We start from the raw sequence: 17,642 nt of genomic DNA, 5'->3' as shown, positions 1-17,642 counted from the left end.
TTGAGGCAACTGTGGGAAGCGCAGGGATTTGTGGTTGTAACAATACACACACACACACACACACACACACACACACACACACACACACACACACACACACACACACACACACTAAGACCGTGGCTAATGTGGATTTACTTTACGTGAATTTATCTAACATGACCAAATAAAAAATTCCGTCATACATAATGCGTTTTTTGAGATACGCAATGCAGTAGTCATTCAAGGGGCCTGCCATGACTGAAACCATGATGTCATGCTGCGCTGGCCCTTGTTCCCTCTCAATCTCACCCCACCACCCACGGCATTCACATCATCCATGCCACCAAAAGGTGTTGAAACATATACAAGTTAATTAGCAACAAAATGAATGTAACATGTACCAAATAATAACCAACCATAACCATCATCCATGCCAACAAAAGGTGTTGAAACATATGCAAGTTAATTAGCAACAAAATGAATGTAACATGTACCAAATAATAAGCAATAAAGGAAATCAAATACCCATTATACAACACAAATATAAGTAGCTCTGGCATGTACATAATGAAGAGTGTAAGGTATGTGTGTGATTGTTCGTGTTTGTCATGTCTTCTAACTCACGATGATGTTACCGAATCCAGGCAACAGGAGAGAGGATAGTTCCAACTGCGAGAAGCGAGTGAGACTGACAAGGTATGGAGGTGGAAGCATTGCTAAAGCTTCGTCTTTATGATACTGCTATGGTCTGGTCAAAACAGTATTCAAAACCGATGGCTGATTGGAGAGACAAGGCAGGTACAAGGGCCGTAATATATATACATATAGACACACACACACACACACACACAGTGGAACCTCCGTTTTCAAACTTAATTTGTTCCTGAATGCTGTTTGAAATCTAAAATGTCTGAAAACCGACACTAGTTTCCCTACAGAAATCAATGTAAAATAGATTAATCCATTCTCTGACACCCATCCACCATGTCTTAGTGGTTAATGATCAATGCTCCCACTACTAAGATGGCCGCTCCACAACATCTTCTGCTTAGATTTTTTTTTTTATCCAGAAAGGATGTAATGAATGAACTTAGTGACAGAACTCATCAAAAGATATTGTTTAGACCATGCAGGCAATCTCTTTGTCACTGATCAAGTAAGGGAAGCCTTAGAGAGTGACACAGAAAGGAGCAACCCACTCACCGGTATAATGAAGGTGATCGTAACACTTAAACATCTTGCTGCTGGGAAAAGCTACTGGGAAAATGCAGTTTTGCAGTAGTGATGGCGTTGTGGTCATAGAAAAAGCCACAGCATGATCTTGATCTTGATGGTACAGGTGGCACAGGATAACTCCTGAGCCAGGCCTTTGGATCGGCAATTCCTGTAGAAGGGGGGAAAAAAAGAAGAGAAACGAACAGCATCCTCTACACTAATTGTTCATACATCTGGCACGCCACATTCCAGAAACTCTTTCACCGCCTCAATCACCCTTTCATTTGCCTCTCTACACAATCCCAGCAACAACACCATCCATTCCTTTCCTGTCTTCTCCACTCTTTCATTCCTATCATGCCCTAACTCAGTCAATATCACTTGCATCATCTCATTCCTGTCTCTGGCATACTTCACACACTCCAGCCCCACATGTTCCACTGTCTCATCCTCTCCCATGTCACACATCTGGCACACTTTGGTGCGGGACTCAGACCACCTGTAACTCCTTGCATTCACATCCATACACTGTGCCCTCGCTCAGAAGAGATCACTGCCCAGGCTTCCACCATACCACCTTTTATACCTCGGTTCCTCTTTCTGCTTGTAGCATTCCAGGGTCTTCTTTCTTTCCATTTCATTCTTCCATTCATTCAATCCCACACATTTCACTTCTTTGTCTATCTCATTCTTCCATTTTCTCACATCCCATTCGGCTCCCACTCTGCCTCCTCTTGTTACCACCCATTCACGCTCATTTTGATTCCTCCCTGCCATTCTTATCGCCCACACAACTTGCAATCCACTCCTGTCTGTCATTCTCATGCATCTCTTCCTCTATTTGCTTCCACTTTCATTCCACAGGTACACCTTCCTTGCTATTCTTGCATCATCCATTCTCTCAAGCCTAATCTTGTACCTAAGTGTGGCTTTTGTCAGTCTTTCTCTGAAGGTGCTCCATCCCATGTCACCTCTCAAGGCTTCAACTGCTGTGCACCTCGGTGCACTCTGTGCCATCCTTGCTACTCTATTCTGGCCCACTTCTAACTTATCAATTTCACTTTCATTCCATGCAATCACATCCATACCATACATTATATATGGCACAGCCACTCTTCCACACTTCTCTCAACACATCATACTTACTTGCTCTCATCCTTGCTGCGCTTCCCAATCGACCTACCCACTTGTTTACCATACTTATCTTTTCATTCTTTGCCTTTGCACACCCACTAGGACTCATCCACATCCCTAAGTACTTGTAATCTTGCACCTGTCTCAACTCATTCTCTCCAAGTCTTCATACCACATTACTTTCATCCTCTGACCTATTCCCAATCATTACTTTGCTTTTCCCACTGCTAAACCTTACTCCAGAGTCTTTACCATAGCCATCCACCACATCCAACAAACTTTGAAGCTCATCTGCCGATTCACTCATAACAGATTCACTCATAACAACTACGTCATCTGCATAAAGGAGCAGTCATACTTTATCATTCCCCACACTTATCCCTACATTCATTTTTCTCATCCTGGCTGCTAGCTCCTCTGTATACAGGCTAAAAATGGTTGGTGACAACATACAGCCCTGCCTAACTCCTCTCTCACTCTTCACCCAGTCTGTTTCTATGTCTCCTAGTCTGTATCTAGCTCTTGTGTCCACATACATACTTTGCACTATGTTAACTATCTTTACACTCAATCCAATCTTTTCTAAGACTCTACCTAGCATTTCTCTGTTCACTCTATCATAAGCTTTACTTCTGAGTGTTTGATCTTGATCTTATAGGAGGCTCAGGATTCCTCCCAAGCCATGCCTTTCCATCAGCACTCCAGTAAAAAAAAAAAAAAAAAAAAAAGACAAATAGAAAACAGCATACAGAGTCATACAGCATCTATCACACCACTAGTTTCTACATCTAGCACACCACATTTTCCCCAGGAACTCCTTCACTGCCTCAGTCATCCCTTCATTCATCTCCCCACACAGTCCCAGCAGTCTTCTCCACTCTAGCATACCCCAATTCCCTCAGCACCACTTGCATCATCTCATTCCTGTCTCTGGCATACTTCACACACTCCAGCACCACATGCTCCACCATCTCATCCTCTCCCATATCACACATTTGGCACACTTTGCTGCAGGACTCAGACCATCTGTAATTCCTTGCTTTCACATTCATACACTGTACCCTTGCTCGGAATAGAAGATCACTGCCCAGGCTTCCCTCATACCACTTTTCATACATCGGGGCCTTTTCTCTCTATACCACTCCAAAGTACTCTTATGTTCCATCTTATTCTTTCATTCACTCAATCCCACATGCTCCACCACTGTCTCATTTTTTCACTTTCTTACATCCCATTCTAAACCCTCCCCATTTCTGACAATTATACTGCAGTTACTCTCAACATGCCTCCCCTCAAACTGCTGAAAAGCCCAACTAGCTTCCAAACCACTCTTTACTACCAACTTAACACACTTCTTCCCCCATCTGCTACTTTTAACAATCCACAGAAACATCTTCCTCACTAATCTCACATCATCCATTTGCTCTAATCTAGCTTTGTACCTCAAGGTTGCTTTTGCATGTCTCTCTCTAAAAGTACTCCAACCCCATGTCCCCCTCTCAAGGCCTCTATCGCTGTGTACCTTGGTGCATCAAGTGCCATCTTTGCTACTCTATTCTGTTCTACTTCTAACTTCTTTAATTCATTCTCATTCCACACAATCACATCCATATCATACATAATGCTTGGAACAGCTACAATCTTCCGAACTTCTTGCAGCATGTCATATTTACTCACTGCACTTCCTAGATGACCCACCCACTGGTTCACCATGCTTATCTTTTCATTCTTTGCCTTCACACAGCCATTCTTACTCATCCACATCCCCAGGTACTTGTATTCATCTGTCTGTTGCAACTCATTCCTTCTCAGTCTCCACACTGAATTTCTCTCATCCTCTGACCTATTCACAATCATTACCTTGCTTTTCTCACTACTAAATCTCACACCAAAGCCCCTTCCATACCCATCTACAGCATCAAACAAACTTTGAAGCTCATCTGACGATTCACTCATGACCACAACCTCATCTGCATGAAAAACCACACATATTTTATTATACCCCACACTCACTCTTCATTCTTCTCATTCTGGCTGCTAACTCCTCTGCATACAAACTAAAAAGGGTTGGTGACAACTAACTCCTTGCCTAACTCCTCTCTCACTCTTTACCCACTCTGTTTCCATATCTCCTAGTCTGTATCTAGCTCTTGTGTCCATATACATACTCTGCACCATGTTAACTACCTTTGCACTCAACACAATTTTTTCTAAGACTCTACCTAGCATCTCTCAGTTCACTCTACCATAAGCTTTCTCTTTGTCTAGAAAACCTAAGTACAGTTTACTACCATCCTTCTTTCTTTCAATTATTTCATTCATCACAAACATGTTATCTTCTGCTCTTCTGTCCACAAGAAACTCATTCTGTTCTTCACTTAACACTTACACAATCTCTCATTCAACACTGCATAAAAAATTTTAGCTACTGTGTTCACTAATGCAATCAGCCTGTAATTTTTCAACTCATTCTTACTCTTGTATCCTCCCTTATGCAGCAGAGTCACCCTGCATTCATTCCACATTCTCGGCAATCTCTCCTCCTCCCACACTCTCCCTGGTTAAATAACTCAGTCATCCTATTATTCACAACTTCCCCTCCATTTCTGTACATCTCATAAGGTATCTTATCTGGCCCTGCTGCCTTTCCATTCTTCTGCCTTTTCACACATTTCTCCATTTCCTCCCTGCTGATTCTTTCATTCAACTAATCTGCATACTTCCTCTCCAGTGTCACACAACCTTCTCTCACATCAAGTACCTTACCTACACCTCCAATCTCTTCCCAGAACTCTTTTATTGCTCTTCTCATTTCTTCCCTATCTGTCACCACTGCTCTATTCACCTTCAGACTATCCACATTCTCACTGTCAGGCATTCCCTCATCCTTCAGGAATCTGTACCATTCCCAGCCACCTTCAACACCTTTCTCTCTTAGGGATTGAATCACACTCCTCTCACACTTAACTTTAGCATTTATTATCTTTCGCTTCATCACTCACTGCTGACTCACATACACTGTCCATGCATTTTGGTACTCACTCTCATGCCTTCTCTTTCTCAACTGCCTGAACACTTTATTTAGTCTCTTTCTTACCTTTCTAGCGTCCCTAATTTTGTCACTCCACCATGGCTTACATGAATGCTTCCTGGTATTTGTTCTTACATATCCTATCTAGCTGGCTGCTGCATCCCTCTCATTCTCTACAAACCTATCATTCATTTTATCCACACCATTCAAGCTTTCATCTTCCCAGTTTCTCTCACTCAAGTCTACTCGGAAATTCTCCAATCCTACATCCCTCAGAGTCCACTTTCTCCTCTTAGCCTTGGCATTTGTTCTGTCTCTTACATTCAACTTACATTCTAGTACCAGCATGTTATGGTCCAAGACAACATCAATCATTCCATCCTCATCTGTCCACATGCAGTCCACAATCTCATGCATTCTCCCATTCACAAGCATGTAGTCAATTGCAGACCCCTTGTTCCTAGCATACCAAGTCACTCATTCTTCTGCCAGGGTCTCATTCAGGTTTTCTAGGTCCATCTCATTCACAAACTCATCAGTATTTCACCATTCCTATTAATTTGTTCACCTAAAATACCTATGTGTGCATTCATGTCTCCCATAATCATCACTCTCTCTCCCTCCAGCATACTCTCTTACAATCTTCCTCAATACACCATACTTCCTGCTGTTTTCTCTCACTTCTCTTTCACCTTTGTCATGTAAACCACAATCACCACCAATCTTTCACACTTTCCACGCTCACCTGTGCACTCTACCTTCACTGCTAAAATATCCTCACTCATGATACAATTTCCTACATCTAACTTTTCTATTCTAAAGTTCCTTTCCTTCCTATACAAAAATGTTACTCCTCCTCCTATCCTATCCTGAACTTTCCATCCCTTTCCAATCATCATATACTCACTGCCATCCGAATTCAAGTCATCCTTCAAATGTGTCTCCGTCATTCCAACTATGTCAAAATGCCATTCATTTAGTTCCTTACACACATCCTCAAATTTTCCTATGCTCCATCCTCTCACCTTCACACATCCAAACTTCATGCCTTTTCTTGCCTGGTTGGTGACTTCTCTTCCATTCCTTTCATCCTCAGTTGCTCTTCTTCATATCAGGTCCACACAGCACACCGTCCTTGCCTTCACCCACTCTTGCAGTCTCGCTCCCATCCTCGCATTGCTATCCGCATTAAGGTGAACTCCATCCCTGGCATAGAACTGGTCCTCGCCCAAGGTCTTGTCCAGGTCTAGGAAGCTCATGTTCCCACTCTTCTCAGTCATCCATTTCATCTTTATCATCACAATTTCTTCACACAGTCTCTTGTTTGTTCCTCTTCTCAGCCTCTCATACTCCATACTTTCTTGTGGCTGTCTCAGAATTCCCACCACAGCTACATTCGTCTTCTTCTCTGCAGACATCACAGCATCCATTATCTCCTTCACAGTGGCATCCACTCCATTTTCTTGCAGCTGGTTTCCCCTACCCTGGACGATCAGCATGCCATCTTCCATCTTCTTAGTCTCTTGCTTGACTTTTTCTGTGATGTCCCTAATGCTGGCACCAGGCATATTGGTGCACCCAATTCCAGGCACGGAGCACCTGACTTGGACAGGAGTGTAGTGCACCATACTATCCCAATAATCTGTATTGGGTGCCTCCTTACCATCTTCATCCTGTTACACCTCTCCTCGTTTAGGCTGGTTGGTTTTGGCTGGTCCTTGGCAGTTGTCTTCCTGGCTGGTCTTGGCCTTGGCGTCACTCTTACTCTTCTTATTTTCTGTTTGGCTGCTTTTCTTGCTGCTTTTCTTGCACTCCTCTTCATCATCTCTATGTTACATGCATCCTGAGTTCGTTCTAGGCATTTACCACACAATGTAATGTTCTTGTGACTCAGCAACTTCATGTTTACATCTTTCATGCCCACACAAGTCACATGGTACCATCTCATACACCTTCCACATGCTACTCATCTTGACCTGTTGGTCACCTCCTCACACACACAGCAAGCATTCATCACCATCTTTGTTCTCCTACTTTTTTTGCAGAAGCTCCCCCCCCGAAAAAAAAATCTCTCATGTGTCCTCTCTCTCTCTCTCTCTCTCTCTTTCTCTCTCTCTCTCTCTGGTGCCACTCACTGATTCTGATTCTGATTCAAGGGTCTTCAACAGGATCACATTTAACTTATTTCAAAGACTGAATTACTGTCTTATACTCTATGTCTCTCTTCCAAATATATAAAAATTAAGGAAATATTTAAAGAAACTATAAGTTAGTAATAAATGGCAGCTTTTGCTACATCTTTTAGTATTTGAAATCAAGTAACTTTGTTCAAAAGCTGAATTATGGTAAGGCAACCAAAGCAATTATGAGTTAAAATTTTTTGTTAAAAAACCGAGTTGTTTGAAAAGGGAGATGTTTGGTAACTGAAGTTCCATTATATATATAATTAAACATGCTTTTCAGTAGTATCTACATTGTATGTCTATCAGGAATTAATGGAAAGCCATAATTAACATTTGAAAACAAGGAATGCATCCAATACAGGTCTAATACTGGACAATGGAATAAGTATGGATAACTGAAATTGTTTTGAAATTCCAATTCCATAATAAAAATAAATGGTGTTGTGCCAATATCTGGCCAGTACAAGACATTGGAATTATAATGGTATGCAGACATTGGTCCTTAACAAATTTGATACAATCCCATTAACTGCCCTGGGTGCAAATGGATAAGGGATTTATAATGGTCAAATATTAGGGGTAGGTTTTGCAAGCATTGTGCCAATGTTTAATTTCCAGGAAATTCAGTACTGGGCCAGTAAATTTCCAATAGTTCCATGTTAGCTGGGTTTTAACCTGATGGCATGACCAGTCCATGTGTGGAGGACAGAGGATATCAGTGAGTGAAAGGTAGAGCAGTCAGGTCTCTGTTAATGCCAGGCTTCAGTTCTGCTATCAGCCCAATTTAGTGTGATTCACATTAGAGTTTTAATGAAAGTAACGACAGAAAATGACTGTGATTCTGACCTGATTGAGACAAGCTCCTCAAAAATTAAAATAAGATACATGCATTTCCAGACTACCTATAGCATTCAAAATTTTTATGCAAATAATTGAAGGTAATAGATAAACAAGAGCTCATGAAACATAAAAATTATAATGAATAAAACAATTTTTTTTTTTACTTTTTTCTTTGTCCAGTTTCTCTCATCTATCAGGCCCAGAATGGTGTCTCCTCATGAAGGACAGGATTTAAACTCATGCACCTAAAGAGCTCTTGGCCCCCAAAGTACGCAGTACATACAGTGACAATCACAAAAAATAAACACACTGAGCCATTGTTCACACACACAACTGTTGAACACTCACTATTAATATCGCTGTTGATGGCTGCAGCAGCAGTGGCAGCAGCAGTGGCTGCAGCCTGCCCTTCTCACTAAACTAACATGGCTTTGTATGGCAGCAGCAGTGTGCTCACTCCCCTGATATTAGTGTTACCCTGCTCCACATTACGAACTTTTCTGTGACTTGTTGCAGCCCTTCCCCACATTTGGCTTTAAGTTCCTCATTTTTCAGTATGACTTGGAAGCAAAATGAATATTATGCATAAGCAGTAACCTAACTGTACATTTTTTCCCATAAAAACAGACACCCACATTAGACCAGAAGAGGTGATGGAAGCAAGGAGACTGCATTGAGAAAAGAAATGCAGACACAGACACATGCAAGTTTAGCTCATGTCCTGTATATTACAAGTACAATACCCTCTGAGTTTCATGATCCTTAAGTTTCGTCCTGAGCCCTAAATTTTCACCCTCCAGAAATGCACATTATTTCCTTGAGTTTCATGCTTTGGTATTGCGTGGGTCATACATTCCTACCATTGGTGTCACAGATAATAAAAATAAATGCATACATGCTATGTTTTGTATACATATTTCTGTGTACAGTTCACATATCTGAGCACACAACTTCTTTATGTGGATAGACCATTTATCAACCACAACAACATGTTAGCTCACATGCAAGAGAAGGGGAGAGGAAAGCTGGTAATGGCATCACCACATTGTGAAAAAACACAAATGAAATGTCTCACTACTGTGGCGGATGTGACGACACAGCACCATCAAATCACTCCAGATGTGAGGACAAAACAAACACACACAGTTTTAGATGTGATGGTGTTGCACTACTGTGCTGCCAGACGTGACAACAAAACACACACACACACACACACACACACACACACACACACATACACTTTTAGATGCAATGAGGCTGCACCATCACGCTGCCAGATGTGAGAACAACAACAAAACACACACACACACACACACACACACACACACAAAGACAGTTTTAGATGTGATGATGATGCACTTCTGCACTGCCAGATGTAAGGGCAAAGCAAACACACACACACACACACACACACACACACACACACACACACACACACACACACACACACACACATACACACACACAAACACTGTGTACTGTAGTGTAGTGGTTAGCATGCTTGGCTCATAACTGAGAAGTCCTGGGTTTAAGTCCTGGCCACGATGAGGCAAATGGGTGAGCCTCTTAATGTGTAGCCCCTGTTCACCTAGTAGCACACACTGTATTTGCCAGCATATTAAATGCACCTCTGCATAAGATGTACCCCCTATTTCATAAAGATGTGACTTTTTGCGGAAAAAAAATTTTATGTTTCATCATAAAGTTATGGAAAAAAAATTGTAGTGTGTGTGTGTGTGTGTGTGTGTGTGTGTGTGTGTGTGTGTGTGTGTGTGTGTGTGTGTGTGTGTGTGTAAGAGGGCCACTGGCCAAGGGCAACAAAAATCTTTAATAAAAAGAAAGGGCCCACTTAATGCCAGTTCTCATAGAGATATCAGATAAAATAATAAAAACAGAGATGATAAGTGTCTTGAAACCTAGCTTTTCAAAGAGTTCAAGACACAGGAAGGAGGAAACACTGAAGCAGGCAGGGAGTTCTACACTTTACCAAAAAAGGGATGAATCATTGAAATTACAGGTTAATTCCTGCATTAGAGAGGTGGACAGATAAGGATGAGAAAAAGAAGAGTCTTGTGCTGCCAGGTTGCTGGAAGAGATGTTTGCAGTTAGCATATCAGAGGAGCAGTTAGTGTGAAAATAACAGTGGAAGATAGTAAGAGCTGCAACATTGCTGTGATATGAGAGAGTTAGTCAATGAAGCACTTGATTCCACCCTCTCTAAAATAGTGGTCTGAATGGAATCCCCCAAACATGTGAAACAAACTCCATACATGGATGGATAAGGCCCATGTACAGAGTTAGCAGCTGGGTTGGGAGATGAGAAAACACAGAACACCTAGCTTCATAGGAGCTGCTCTAGCTAGAGATGAGATGTTAAATTTCCAGTTTAGATTATAAGGAAAGGATGTTCAGTGTAGAAGAGGGGGGACAGCTGAGTGTCACTGGAGAAGGGATAGTTGTCTGGAGGGTTGTGTCGAGTTGATAGATGGAGGAACTGAACTTTTGAGGCACTGCCCCAGTCAGAAATTTTGGAGAGATCAGAAGTCAGGCATTCTGTGGCTTCCCTGCATGAACTTTTTACTTCCTGAATAGTTGGACATCCATAAAAAGATGTAGAAAAGTGCAGGGTGGTATCAGCGAAGGAGTGAACAGGACAAGAAGTTTGGTTTAAAGGATCATTGATGAATAATAGGAAGAGCGTAGGTGCCAAGATCCCTAAAAAAATGTGTGTTTTCTATTCACATCTGGTGTGATGCAGCGCTGTAGCTGTGCAGTACACTCATACCTCTCCTATGGACTTCACTTTAATGGATTTTGGAAGCAGCAGACAAAATCTGGTGCAGCCAACTCAGTTTTAAAAGTCCCGTGCACTACGGATGGAGGTGTGGCAACACTGGATGTGTGCTGCTGCTTTGAGAACTGACTGCTTATTTGCAGGCATTCACTTTGTTTACATCAGTATAACAACATGTGTAGCTCATTGCTCCATGGTTTTTGCCCTTTTTATGTGTTGTGTTTAAATTATCATAATTTTCTATAACTATGCCATCCCATGGTATCCATGATAACTATGGTTGGTACTCAGGGGAGTAGCAGCAGTGACAAGGAAGACCAGTTGCTGGTGACAGTGCCAAACCTATCAGAGCTGTGTAGCTGTATGGAGACTGTGCAATTTGTGGAACACACCAAGAATAGAGATATCAGTGTTCATTATGGAAATATCAGAATTCTTTGAGAGACATGATTAAAGAACAACTTCAAACTGGCAAGCAATTAAAATTAGACAGCTTTTTTAAACTAGTGCAGACTCTGTGTTCACCTGATGCACCAGCGGTACCAGCCAGCTTTGCAGTTCCAATGATGTACTGCTTGTAGGCTGTGCTGGTGGTACAGATGTATCAGTATCATGTGAACAATGTGAGATAGAGGCTGGTGGTTCATTAGGTGACAGTGAGGGTAGACAGGCTGGTACTGCTGGTGCATCAGGTGATCCTGGAGTCTGTTGGTGGTATTTCCGTCTTACAACATCTTCCTCCAAGTAAAACTTAGCAGATCCATGGTGATACACCCGTCTCACATCTTCCTCCAAGTGAAACTTAGCAGATCCAAGGTACATTGAGACCTCCCTTGGACCTTTCCTTTGGGACATTATTAAGGATTAAGTTGTCATTTATGCATAATGAAGCGCTAGCATATTCTCATTGGAGTATAATATGTGAATTTCAGTCCCCCTCGACCCATATATGAGGAAATATTTAAAAACACAAACACGTTTACAAGACTTTGGTGTAGAAGTGAAGAAATAAGGTGATGTTTTCCTGCAGGGTGTCATGTTTATTTACAGTGTAAAGTATGTTCTGTAAAACATATGAGCAAGAATTATGTGATCAGAATAAGAAGTACATTTTGGTTATTTTTAACTGGAAAGTAGAAGAACTGCAAAATATTTGGTATCTCAAGCTATACATTCTGCACATGGAAGAAGTGGCACCAACAATGTCATCCAACAATGTCGTCAGCTGATGCCTGGTCCACCTCCTCTTCAACTCACCTTCTCTCATCTTTATTTCATACGTGAGATAAGTAGTAAATGAATATTCATCTCCTGTGCTGTGTAGGAAGCTTTATACTGGAAAGTTACTCAGATTTCTTGCTGACAAAGGACAGAGGATGCTTATAGTATGTTCACAGGCGAGCTTCCAGAAGCTGCCACGCCACTAGTATATTTTGCATGCATTTTGCCTATTGCCATGATCCATGGGTTGCATGCAGTCTTGACTGCCGTATGGCAGTCTGGTACTATTCCTTCTGAGTGGAAGAAGGGGTTGGTCGTCCCTATCTGGAAAGGGAAAGGGGACCACCAGGACTGCAACAACTACCGTGGTATTGTGCTGAACCTGAACAGTCTGGGTTCACGAATGCAAGTCAACAACTGACCATATCCTAGCACTTCGCTTACTGGTAGGGTGCTGATGTGAATTTCAACAGAGGATGCTTGCAGCCTAAGCTGATCTCAAGAAGGCATTTGATTCAGTGCACTGTGAGGCACTCTGGGATATTCTGTGACTCTGTGGGATTCCTACGAGAACTATTGGTCTGCTGACTGGCCAGAGAGTGCTGTGAAATGTTGGTGGGGCCTTGTCCAGCTTCTTTCCCATGAATGTGGGAGTGAGGCAGGGCTGTGTCCTTGCCCTATCGCTTTTCAACATTTGTATGGACTGGATACTGGACCAGTCATTGTGGAGCACCACTGGCAATACCAGGGTCATTGACCTAGTTTTTGCTGATGATGCAGTAATCCTGGCGGAGTCACTGGAGGTTTTGGTGATGACTCTCTAGGCACTGTATGAGGAGGCAAAGCCCTTGAGACTTCAGGTCTCCTGGGCCAAGACCAAGGTACAGGTGTTTCAGGGCTGCTGGATGAAACAGTACAGTCTGTTCATCCATGCAGTGAGGATGTTGAGATTTCAGAAAGTTTCACATACCTTGATAGTGTAGTTGGTAACAAGGCGAGTTTGGCCATGTAACTCCTTTTCCTTCCATGATTATTAAACTATATTGCATCACTAGCATTGGGCCTTTTTAGTCATGATCTACTCATCATTTCCTTGTTATATCTATGTTCTAACTTCTTTTCTTTCATTATTTACTTATTTTAACCTGTGTAACTCTTCCTTCCACAATCAACTCTACAGCCCTCAAACCATTAGCCCATCATTTCCTTGTTATTGTGGCACTTTCTAATTGCTTTATTCCTTGCCCCCCCCCCCCCCCACACACACACACACACACACGGAGATGGTGGATCTGGGGGCACAACCTTCATTGGGAGGAAACATTTCAGCATATTGCTGGCATATTTCCTCCCAGGCTTGTTTCTTCTCCAGCTGTATATTAGAAACCTGTCATTTGGACATGATGACAAGCCTCCCTTTAATGAAAGAGAGAAAAGCCATTCTCTCATTTTCACTGAAGGGTCTTACAAGGCATGTACAGGCCTCCATCCCTTCAAAACTTGCACGCGCGTGCAGAGGGCGCACTCTGGTACCACAACAAAGGATTTGGCTAATCATATGTTTACTTGTGTTTATGCATTCAAATATATTAATAAAAAAACATAATATAATTTACTATCTTAATAAGGAAAGGCGTAGATTCCTGCATATAGAAAATATTAGGGATACCGAATTCCGTTAACCGAAAGTTCTAGATTGCAGTATTACCACATAAGAGTGTTTCACGGAGGGTTTTGATCTGGCAAACCTGCAAGGTTAGGGAAACGTCGGTGATGGAACTACGGTCATAGGACAAAACAGCAATTAGGGGAGAAAAAAAAAAAATCCAAATAATAATAATCATAGGAAGTAGTTTTATAGCTTAAAGGTCATGAATATAGAATTTACTTTCTTCTTGCTTATGTAAACAAAACTTTGTATATACTTTCGGAATTAGTAAAAACCATAGAACAAGAAAATTAAATGAAATTGTAAGCTACAAATTGTTAAATTAGTTGTTGATATTTGGAGATGGTGCAGAGTAGTATCCTTTGATTTGTAAGGCAACTGGAAAATGACCATATTCCTGGCCCAGTCACATGAAAAATCACAATCATAAAACATTGTAGATTATGAGAAAATATGCCAGAACTGATAATCTGTATTTTGAGAGAAATTCTTTGTTAATGTTTAGATCCAAAAATTATTAATAGAGTGATAGAATCCAGGAGTACAGAGACCATTAGCAAAAATGTTCAAGAAAATGTGTGAATGTAGAAGGGTGATCAACTACGAAGGACATTGCAAAATTATGTCTTTATAGTTAGGCAGAGGACTAGTTCCTGGGATGTATGGTGGCCAATATATAAAACCCAGCGCTTCATTTTGGTGTTGGAGACTGACATTGTTGTCCACAGGTATGTCCGTCAGGGCCCGAAACCTTGGATTGCTTAAAGGTTTTGTTCATATGAAAATAAGCATTTTTGTACCTATATTTATTGATTATTTGTGAAAAAGACTAATCAACATCGTTGTCCACAGAGAGAAGGATGTAAAATTCCCCTTTGCCAGTTATTATTATTTTTGGGGGGAGGAAACAAAATTTAGAATGTAAACAGACTAAGGTAAATTGTCTTTGATAAGGCAGCAGTCAAACACCAGTGATACACACAACTGAATGTAACACTTACACAATTAGGATGTTTTCTTCCAAAAATCAAGGGAAGCCCCTGAAGTACCAATTAATTTTTATAACATTCATTTAAATGTTATTATTATGAACTCATTAGTTATCATTGTTCCCAATATAGGAGGTCCCACTGGTCCTAGGTAACTGAACTAATTTCTAGAAAATCATTGTAAATCAGAAGAGAAAAAAATATTTGAAAATATTTGTTATTTAGAAGCTAACATCAATAAAACTCAATCAGTTGTCATTGAGTGTTTCCAGTGCCTTATAGACCTCAGACTAAAATGCTACCATATAAAGCAAGGTTAGAATTATTTAGCGGAAACTATGACTGGTGGCACCTAGTCTAGTATTTCTACATCTATTAACAACAGCTAAATCAAAACTAAATTGAACAATAAACTAAATCAAAGCAAAAGTAATTCAATTCTAACTTTGAATAAATATCCCAAAATTTAATTAAACCCTTTAATCTAAACAGAAAGAAACACTGATTTGATCAACCTTAACCCCACCCCCTTTCCCCTGTGACATGTAATGGTTTGAAAAAGATGTCTAATTTTAATTGCTTGCCATTTTGAAATTGTTCTTTAATCATAGCCTCTCAAAGAATTCTGAGGTTTCCATAATGAACACTGATATCTGTATTCTTGGTGTGTTCCCCAAATTGTAGCACAGTGTCCATACAGCTATGAACCTCCAATAGATTTGGCACTGTCACCAGCAACTGGTCTTCCTCATCACTGCTGCTACTCCCCTGGGTACTGACCATGGTTACCATGGATACCATGGGATGGCATTGTGTGCTTGATTAAAAGTACAGTACAGTACTGTATTTATTCCTGTCTTTCATAGTGTAATTGTTGATATTTGCTAATCCTAACGTAACCTAACACTTAGTGTCGGTACCTACAGACAATCGGCTTCATCGGACCGGTGTCCTGCACTTTTAGTCCATAGTACTGAGGTATGAGTGTACTGCTATCACATCTAAAACAGTGTGTGTGTGTGTGTGTGTGTGTGTGTGTGTGTGTGTGTGTGTGTGTGTGTGTGTGTGTGTGTGTGTGTGTGCGTGTGTGCGTGCGCTCTCTCTCTCTCTCTCTCTCTCTCTCTCTCTCTCTCTCTCTCTCTCTCTCTCTCTCTCTCTCTCTCTCTCTCTCTCTCTCTCTCTCTCATCCTGCCCTCTCCCTTTCCTGATCTCCTCCCCCTTCCCTCCATCCTTCCACCCACCCTCCCACTCCTTCCATTCTCTCTCTCTCTCTCTCTCTCTCTCTCTCTCTCTCTCTCTCTCTCTCTGTGTGTGTGTGTGTGTGTGTGTGTGTGTGTGTGTGTGTGTGTGTGTGTGTGTGTGTGTGTGTGTGTGTGTGTGTGTGTGTGTGAGAGAGAGAGAGAGAGAGAGAGAGAGAGAGAGAGAGAGAGAGGGGAATCACTTCAGCAGGATAAATGCTTCTGCTGCTACTGCAGAGTCCATTTGGGAGATAAGTGACCAAGTCACCTCAAGTGTGAGCACTGCTAGTCTCTCACTGCGCCAGCACTAGGACCTGGTAGAGGTTGTCCGGCTCAACAGCCAGGAGACAGTCGCCCTCATCTGGGGCACCACCTGGTGTCTCCCCCCACCTTACAGCCACCCCACCTTATAGGCAGGCAGGGGATCCCTGCCTGCCCCATCCATGGTGCCTCTCACCTACTGCCTCCCACACAAGCAAGGGACAAGGTATCTGCTGCATCTCACTCTAATGGGAAGCATACGCCAAGGGGAGCATTGCCTCACTCACCAGCTGCCTCCACTCAAGGCGATCCCTCTGAGCAAGCTCCCATGTGGCTGCCCTGTCCATCCCGAGACGATCCCGGCATCGATCTATCAAGTTTCCCCAGCCATGAGTTGTGTGGCTGTCCCCTTGGTCTCCTCCACTTAGGGTTGTCTCTTACAGAGAGAACCCTATGAGCAGGGTTAACGTCGGGGAGGCGAGCCACATGTCCATATAGCCGGAGCTGGCATTCACAGACTATACTGGTAACAGACCTCGAGCCAGTTCCATGAAGCAGTTGCTGGTTTGACACAAAGTCATTCCAACGATACCCAATGATTCTGCAATGGCACTTGGTACCAAAGACATTGAGACGCCTCTTCAAGCCACTGTTAAGTGTCCATGTCTCACAGCCATACAACAAGATAGGGAGCACCAGCGACTTGAAGACATGGATCATTGTCTGCCTGCATAGATATAGACAATGCCATATACTCATGTTAAGCGAGTTCATAACACCGTGGGCCAGGCAATCCGTCAAGTGACTTCCTGGTCAGAGCCACCATTGTTATGAACTACGCTACCAAGGTGAAAGTCTCCATGACCTCAAATGTCCTTGTCACATGCATGGACAGACTGGACTGTGTCGTCTAGTAAGCCTCCAAATGCCTGAACCTTGGTCTTGGTCCAGGAGACCTCGAAGTCCCAGAGGTTTCACCTCCTTATGCAGTGCCTCGAGGACCATGACCAGGACATCCAACAATTTCGCAAGCAATACAGCATCATCGGCAAAAACAAGGTCAGTGACCCTGGTATTACCAACAG

The 17,642-nt window shown here is 42.1% G+C and overlaps 2 protein-coding genes across 7 annotated transcripts in view; both read right to left on the bottom strand.

Moving 5' to 3' along the window:
* The window catches only part of LOC135092395 (uncharacterized), a 36,709-nt gene extending 20,484 nt beyond the window's left edge, over window positions 1–16,225 (bottom strand). Inside the window, exons 1-2 of one of the 2 annotated variants that reach the window (XM_063990872.1) lie at window positions 6,388–16,225; window positions 1,186–1,366 (exon numbers count right to left, since the gene is read on the bottom strand). In XM_063990872.1, the coding sequence (XP_063846942.1) occupies window positions 6,469–6,990 (522 nt within the window). In that variant the 5' untranslated portion in view covers window positions 6,991–16,225 and the 3' untranslated portion in view covers window positions 1,186–1,366; window positions 6,388–6,468. Of the gene's footprint in view, window positions 1–1,185 lie in introns of both variants that reach the window. The other variant, XM_063990871.1, reaches the window with a different exon arrangement.
* The window catches only part of LOC135092390 (extended synaptotagmin-1-like), a 124,747-nt gene that overhangs the window by 45,142 nt on the left and 61,963 nt on the right, over window positions 1–17,642 (bottom strand). The gene's annotated exons all lie outside the window — the stretch shown is intronic.

Source organism: Scylla paramamosain, chromosome 40, assembly GCF_035594125.1.
Source record: "Scylla paramamosain isolate STU-SP2022 chromosome 40, ASM3559412v1, whole genome shotgun sequence".
In the NCBI taxonomy this organism is placed as follows: domain Eukaryota; kingdom Metazoa; phylum Arthropoda; class Malacostraca; order Decapoda; family Portunidae; genus Scylla; species Scylla paramamosain.
This window is presented reverse-complemented; position numbering and strand designations above follow the sequence as displayed.